General features: G+C 41.9%; 1 protein-coding gene across 1 annotated transcript; it reads left to right on the plus strand.

Annotated features, from left to right (window-relative positions):
• Positions 1–317: 317 nt before the first annotated feature.
• LOC123372208 (UDP-glucuronosyltransferase 3A2-like) lies at positions 318–8274 on the plus strand. Its single transcript, XM_045020204.1, is given in 6 exon segments — positions 318–3006; positions 3008–3193; positions 3591–3756; positions 3759–3818; positions 6034–6253; positions 7816–8274. Coding segments are annotated over 6 exon segments (1278 nt in total). The 5' UTR covers positions 318–2637; the 3' UTR covers positions 8093–8274.
• Positions 8275–8505: the final 231 nt, after the last annotated feature.

The raw sequence follows: 8505 nt of genomic DNA on the forward strand, positions 1-8505 counted from the left end.
GGATGATTCCCATCCTTATAAACCTGGGTGGTTAAAAAATAAACTACTTATTAATTTCTCAGTCAGATTCAATTTTTAAAAAAATGTTAATCTTATTTTCCAATAAGGCTGTACAAAAAAATAATTAAGGTTGTATTAAATGTAGGTGTGCTTAAGGAAAATGTCTATTTTTTAATTATGCGTATTTTTAGGGTGAAAATATGAGCGGCCCAATACCTACCAAATTACAGCTTGGTCTGCTAGCCAGGACTACCTCAAGGAATATGAGAAGTGGTTTGCTGACTACACGGAGGATTTTCTGAAGGGCAGGTATTACTTTATCATCATTATTATGATGATAATTTCTTAAGGAGTTTAAACTGTCTGGAAAAAGCTCTGCCATTCTTGATAGCTAAAAATATCAAATTCCTGTTTATTACAGTTGGGATAGTGAAGAGGGCTTTTAGAAATAGAATTTTTGAGTGACTGGACTCCATCTCTCTCTCTCACATACCCACACAGTTCAATACAATGTTTATGCCTGGATATACCTGCTGCAAGATAAAATTGCTCTGAATTAGGTTATTCATTAAAACCAAGTTCTTCATTTCAAAATTAGACCTACCCTGTGCATCCTTTTTTTTTCCCTCCCCCAAAGTAAAGAACTTTTCACAGTGTGGTACTCAGGCTGGTCATTATAGTTCTCGATTTATGGCCAAGGTTCAAATGTGGGGCTAAAACCCAAATGAGGACCAAAACAAAGAAACAGAGGAAGCATGAAATGATACGGAATTAACTACTTCAGTCTGTATGAAATTTTCTACCCTCTGCTTCAAGGTTCAGAATTTCTGGTTGTTGTGTCCCTGCTTCCCAGAGTTCATCCCTGCACAGAGGGTTAGCTCAAGGCCTATGAACCACTTATGTCCCCTGAATTAATGGTCAACACAGCACTGACTAACCTGGGAGAATTCATATCTGTCAGACGGCTCACCTCCTTTGTGATGGCCCCAAATCAGCCAAAATACTCCCGCTCACATAGGTAGGGCGAGAGCCTCCCTGAAAGGTAAAAAGTCAGCACCAGGAGCCCAAGTCATGGACAAAGGCCCGGAGCTAATCAGATTGGCAGATTGTGACTTTTTAAAATTAAATAATTCATAAACAATTTCTTCCATCATTCAATTAGCTCTACATTTACTGCACTTTAAATAAATTGATAAAGTAGAAGGTTAATCCCAGTTCTCTTTTGTAGATGTGAAGTTGCTCTGCATTTTTACTAGCCTAATTTCAGAAGCGCAGTGTCGATTTCTCTGCGTGTGATTTCATTGACTGCAGTGGAGTTTCATCCATTGACAACAGCAGATAATTTGATCCTTGAATGTAACTGACAAACATGGCAACGCACTGTCTAACCATTAAGAGCTTGATCCTGCACTGGGGAGGAGGAAAGGAAACAGTGGTCACTGGGACAGTTCAGCAGTGTGAAAATCTGGCTCATTTTGAATCCTGGCTCATCTGCCCCACCCAGTTCCAGCAGATCTGCATTGGGTTGCACGATGGCTGAATATGATGCAGGAATCTCTGGGCTGTGCCAGCACCCAAATGCAGATACAGTTTTTGACTCAGAGCCTGCACTGAACCCTTGAGCATGCCAACCAAGAACTTATGCCTCAGGATCAAGCCCCAAAACTGCAGAGCTTGGTGTGATAGTAATAGTAATTTGCTGCAACTTCATCCAGTTTAAGCAGTAGCATAAATCAACCAAAATGAGAACAGACTCCAATTCTGTGTTTGCACAGTGCTGAGCACAAGGGTACCCAAATTCAGCCACCAGAATACAAATGCCATTAGAATATAAACAACAGTTGTTGCATGGGACACAGTTGAGAAAGGATGCTTGAGCTAAAAGTTTATCTGGAACAATGGCTGTAGGTTACTGACCTATTAAATTCCACAACTCTATTCAGAATTATCATATTAGGAGCTGTCTCCACTTATATGTGCCTGTAACTCCCTTTAGCTTTAAGAAGAGTTCTGTGTAGGCATCAGCTTGAAGATATATGGGTGGGATATTCAAAAGAGCTAAGGCCTAGATCCAGGTGTTAAGACACCTAACTCCCATTGAAATCAATGGAAGTTAGGCACCTAAATACATTGGAGGACCTGTGCCTAAGTCTCATTGATTTTTTGTTGTTGTTTCTCTTTACATTTCTTTCCCCTGGTGTCAGAGTTTAAGGTCAGAAGGCACCAACAGATCATCTAGTTTGACCTCCCGTATATCACAGGCCACCAAATACCGCCCAGCGCCTGCACACTGAACCCAATAATGGTGCGTTGTGTTTTGTGGATAGAACACCGGACAGGAGATCTAGGTTCTATTATTGGCTCTACCATTGGCCTGCTGGCTGATCTTGGGCAAGTCACTTTCTCTCCCTGTGCCTAAGTTTCATCATTTGTAACATGGGGCTAGTGATACTGATTTCCTTTGTAAAGGAGATCTACTGATAAAAAGTGATATACAAGAGTTAGATATTATCTATTTAAATTCGCATGGCAGAGATTTATCAATGACAATAACGTGCACAGGGATTTACACTCTTAGCCACCAGGTGAATATAGCCCGGTGTGGAAATTTAGGCTTAAACTGTAGTACTTAACTAAATGGTCTTATCTTTCCCCAGAGAGGATCTCAGCCATTACTTGGATTTCATGAACCACTTGGCCTATCAGTGCCACGTCATACTAAACGAATCAGAGACCCTGAATTCATTGAAGGATGAAAAGTTTGACATAACAGTGATTGATGGTTTTAATCCCTGCTCCTTCTTGGTTGCAGAGAAACTAGGCCTGCCTTTTGTTGCAGTGTTTCCTGGAACTTTTGCTAATGGACCACAAGTTGGGATTCCTAGCCCCCTGTCCTATGTCCCAGTATTTTATTCCAACCTAGCTGACCACATGGACTTCTGGGGCCGCTTGAAGAACTGTCTAATGTCTCTTATTTCAGCCATAGTACAAAATCAAGTCCAAACCAAAATTTGAAAATGTCATCAAGGAGCATTTCCCAGCTGGGTCCAGACCTGTTTTAGCTGAGCTCTACTTAAAAGCAGAACTATGGATTTATAACACTGACTTCTCCTTTGAATTTGCACGTCCGCTTCTTCCAAATACTGTGTATATTGGAGGTTTACTAGCCAAGCCTGCCAAACCACTCTCTCAAGTGAGTAAACTTGTATTGGAAGATGAAGTCAATGTGCGCTGTGGATACACAGCACCTTATTAAATCAGGTCCTAGGTTGGTCTAAGTGGGACATATAGAATTTAAGGCACGCAAATTAGAGGCCACTGCTGAAAATTTGAACATTAACCTCTTTGTTTTAGATTAGATTATTGTTATACCCATTTTTACAGATAGTTACCCTACCTTGTAGGAGCATTTAAAGGTGTAATAAAAATTTGACAAGTGCTTTGAGATTTTTTTGGATAGAAAATGCTATAAAATGATAAACTATAATCAGATCGTGAAATTAGTGAACGCCATTTAAAGATAGCAGCTACAGTATTTGAATGTAATTGACCTCATTTTAGGATCTGAAGGTTGTGTCTTGTTTGTGCAGAAGCTTGAAGACTTTATAGCAAACTCAGAAGATGGTTTTATCATTGTGACATTGGGCTCAATGTTATCCTCAATCCCACTCTTGGAAGTACTACAGGAGATGAATACTGCTTTTGCCCACCTGTCCCAAGGAGTGATCTGGAGGTGTCAGCATTCCAAATGGCCCAAGAACTGAAATTGGCATCTAATGTGAAAATTGCAGATTGGATCCCTCAGAATGATCTATTAGGTAAAGAACACAGTAGCTGAAATCTAGAAAAAATCCTGACAATAGGTATTGAAATATGCTTGTGTATTCAGGCAAATTGGAATCCCCGTAGGTTTCCACTGGAATATCCATTGATACAGATAGCCTTCATAGGGCAGGATTAGGCTAAAGGCAAAAGTCCTATTCACTTCAATGAGAGCAGGACCAGACTCATAACTTGTAAGGCTCAGAAGGGTTAAACAGGGAATGAGCAGATCTATGTGTAACGCACACACCTTGTGGGTGTGGTGTTCTGTCCCATCCAGTGGCACCAAGACCATTTAAAGAGAGAGATCAAATGAGTCTGCTCTACAGCCTTAGCTAACAGCTGCTGGTTTTTGGCTCATGCACTAAGCTTCAGAGATCCCAGGTTTGATCCTGCCTGCTGACAACTGGGATCTGTCAAAGTTACATATGTATCCTGTGATAATCCATGTGAGTGCAGGTTTGGTTGTGCATATACAATTTAAATTGTCTGTTCTCCACTTGGAACTGTGATTAGGATCTCACCCCCCACACACATTCAGTACTCGCATTTACACTTTCTATCTGCATAGTTCCCTCACAGAGGTGGTCACTCTTACAACATATCAGCTCATGTGAAAGTATCTAAGATCTATTGCAATATCTTTCCCTCCAACTTAGTGCATGTAACAGGATAAAACATCCAGTACAAGGAGCTGGTAGATCTTCTTCATTATATAAAGCAAATCCCCGAGACCGGTGCTGAAGCACTCAAGTCTCTCCAGTAGCTGAAACCCACCTTCCCTAGAGCTCCACCCAGATGGACATTCCAGTTTACAATTTACCCCATTTGGGGACATGTGAGAAGTCAAGCAAGGAACTCAGAGGCTTTGAAAAGTAAGCTCTTAAACATGCTCTACGTTTTACTCATACAAAAACACAGACTTGCAGATCCAGGCAGAAACACAACAAAACCTGCACACAAAAAACATGCCTTCAGTGTTCTCACCTGCCCAAGACCCTTTTGGGTTTTGATCAGTCCTTTCAGGGTCCCAAGACCCTTCTCTCCTCTTTCCTTCCTCCTGTTGAGTCTTGTTTTCTTGTTCTGGTCAGTGAGAGTGTGCACTACTAAGGGCTTGTCTACACTGGCAATTAACAGCGTTGCAACTTTCTCGCTCAGGGGTGTGAAAAAACACCTCCCTGAGCACAGCAAGTTGCAGCGCTGTAAAGCGCCAGTGTAAACAGTGCCCCAGCGCTGGTAGCTGTGCTCCCAGTGCTGGGAGCTATGCCCCTCACTGAGCGCTGCAACCACACAAGGCATGTTAAAGTGCTGCCAGTGTAAACTAGCCCTGAATAGACCTTGTCCTTCTATAACTTTCCTGTCCCTTCTGTCAGGTGACCCTCCTGGTCAGCCTCAAAGTCCCATCATGTTACCAAGGTGAGCCCTCAGGTGATCCATTTTTTGGTTACTTCTCAACTCAAGTCCAGAATGGAAAAAATTACTTTATTGCCTTTCAGCTACTCCTTATAGCCAACTCACTGTATGGCCAAGGTAGACCTATTCAAATATTAATGAGCCTGGATGTTCCTGTAACAGCTCTCTATCTGTGGGTGACAGTCCCTGTCGACAAAGGGCTGATTCAATATTCACTGAGGCATAATGATACAAAGTTCATAAAAATCTAACTAGAGTTCACAAGTTTTACAGAGACAGATTTCCCAAACGGTCAGTTATCTATTATTGTTCCTCTATCTGTCCCCTGCCACCATTTGACTGTCTTGTCTATTTAGATTATTAATTCTTCAAGGTAGGGGATTGTCTCGTACTGTGTTTTTACAGTACCCAGTGTAACCCACACACCTCCTGGGTGTGGTGCTCTGTCCCATCAAGTCGCACCAAGACTACTTAGAGATTAATGAGTCTGCTCTAAAGCCTTAGCTAAGGGCCATAAGGCTTTTAGCTCAAGCAGGAGGGACTCATACACTGAGCTCCAGAAGTCCCAGGTTCAATCCTGCCCACCAACGACCAGGGTGTATCAATGTTACACTAGCACAATAAGGCCCTGATCTTGATTGGGGCCTCTGGTCACTATTATACTACAAGTAATAAATAGTTATAAAGCTACACATTCTACACATGTATGAATAGAAATCAAAAGAATTATTACTTTTAAATCCTGCACAAACACTGTGAAATTTAATCCGCTGACAATGTTTTGTTGGTTTGGGCCAGGACATCCTATGGCTCGTCTGCTTGTTACCCACGGGGGACTGAAAAGTTTGATGGAATCTATCTATCATGGGGTCCCTGTTGTGGGAATACCCCTTTTTGGAGACCAGCATAACAACATGGTCTGAGTGGAGGCCAAAAATATGGGCATTGCTCTCCGAATAGACCAGCTGAAAGCTGACAAATTCACTCGCACAATGAAGCAAGTTATAGAAGACAAAAGGTATGTTCCTGTCAGTAGTTAAGCCTTGATCCTGTTCCCTGTGAAATCAGTGGTATGAGGTCTACATTGGCATAGTTTGGATCCACAATTCTCCACTATTGTTAACAAAAGCAGCAGTGTAGTGTAGACAAGGTGCAGGCACTTTTGTCATCATATGGTCTACTCCTACAGGCAGTTATTAAAGTAGATCTAAACAGGATGGGGGAGATCTCACCTCTCCATCCAAGGAGGGGGGAAGAGTTGTGGGAAAACACTGCTTCCTTAGATGGAGGAGAAAAGACAGGAAAACTCTGCTCTACTGACTCCTCTGTACTTTAATCCTAACTACAGGTTCCACCCTTGCTACCACCAATGGAGCTGCAGCAAGAGAAAGTTATGGATCTGAATTTTCCTATTGTACTTAAGGCCGGAAATTTTACCATTGATTTAAATGGGAACAGGGTGAAGGCTGATTTATGGCCCCTTCCCACTCCCACTGAAGTCAGTGCCAAAAATATCAGATATATGTATGGATTTAAGTTTGAGGTTCTGAGCAGCCAAAACTACAGTTGATGTCAATGGGAAGTTATTAGGAGTCAGTACCTCACAGGATTGGGCCCATAGTACACAGCTGTAGCCAGTGACGTTATTACGTGTCACATATTTGTTTCTGGAACAATTTAGATATTCAAAAGCTGTGCCCCAGTTTCAGGGCTTTTAGTTTTGTTTTCATTGCACATATTGGTTATTATTTTCGCTGCGCATTATTGGGTATCTATGCCCCTTCAAAACTGGATCATTCAAGGATAGAGTTAAAGACAGCCTCAAAAATCACATGTTTTGAAAGCAAATGTTGTGAGAAATGAGGTCAGTGGGTTATTAGATGATGATCCTTTACATCAGATTTTCTATACATGTTTTTAACATTAAAGTTAAAAAGAATAAATATATATATATTCACAATGACTAAAGTGCCTTGTGCAGGTCTAGATTAAGGCACAGACATTACAAACCTTTGCCTGGGGCCCCACGCCTGGAGTTCCATGATGAGATCAGAATTGCAGATTTAATTTGTTCATTAAATTATGTTTCTAATGCCAAGGCTATGTCTTCACTAAAAGTGCTGCAGCTCTGCTGCTGTAGCGGTTCAGTGTAGACACTCACTACAGCGATGGGTGTGGTTCTTCCAGGAAGACAGAAGAATGCTTGTGTCTACCTAGTGCTGTCTACCCCAGGAGTTAGGTTGGCTTAACTACGTCACTCAGGAACATGAGTTTTTCAAACCCCTAAGCGATGTAGCTAGATCTACCTAACTTTTTAGCATAGACATGGCCTTATAGATGAAAAGTGAACCTACAAAACATAACTGCAAACTCAGACAGGCATGACCCCTTGGTCCAAGAGCTGTGAATTGCCCCATTCAGCTACCACCCCAAGGAGAGCCAAAGCGAAGCCATGAAGGGCCCCAGGTTGCTTTAATTTAACCCTGCCCAGGAGCAATAGCTTAGAACTTCATTTGGCCATGCTTTCAACTATGATCATTTAATAACCACAAGTCTCTGCATTTTAATCTCTTCACACAGGTATAAATCTGCAGTGATGTCTCTGAGCACAATTCATCACTCCCACCAGCTCCCGCCAGATCAACGCCTGGGACGATGGATAGAGCAGGTCCTCCAGGCAAGGGGAGGAGCTCACCTCCAGCCTTATGCCTTTCAGCAGTCCTGGTATCAGCAATACTTACTGGATGTTTTGTTGTTCCTGTCAGGGTATGTCCTGGGGGTTATTTACCTTTGTGTTAAGCTCGTAAGAACTGCTGTCTTCAGGATCCGCAGTTCAGGGAAACAGAAACAAACATAATTTGAAACATTGCATATTTGGTTAACACCGTCATTTCAAAAATGAGAAGCAGCTGTTAGCAGACATGACTCACTTGCCTGAAGGAAACTGAGGGAAATGATACATTTCCTGGATAATCCAAGCACTCTGTATGACCTAACTGTAATGGAATAATGTAATAAACATTTGATGAAAAAACAAAACTAGCTGCATGTTTGTTTGGTTTTAAATTCACTCTCTTATAATTTATGTTCCTTCTTTTAAGACATCACTTAGGGCTTGATCCTACAAGGTGCTGAGCACTCCAGCTTTAGGGGGAAGGATAGCTCAGTGGTTTGAACACTGGCCTACTAAACCCAGGGTTGTGTGTTCAATACTTGAGGTGGGCATTTAGGGATCTGGGACAAAAATCTGCCTGGGGTTTGCTCCTGCTT

Source organism: Mauremys mutica, chromosome 6 (assembly GCF_020497125.1).
Source record: "Mauremys mutica isolate MM-2020 ecotype Southern chromosome 6, ASM2049712v1, whole genome shotgun sequence".
In the NCBI taxonomy this organism is placed as follows: domain Eukaryota; kingdom Metazoa; phylum Chordata; order Testudines; family Geoemydidae; genus Mauremys; species Mauremys mutica.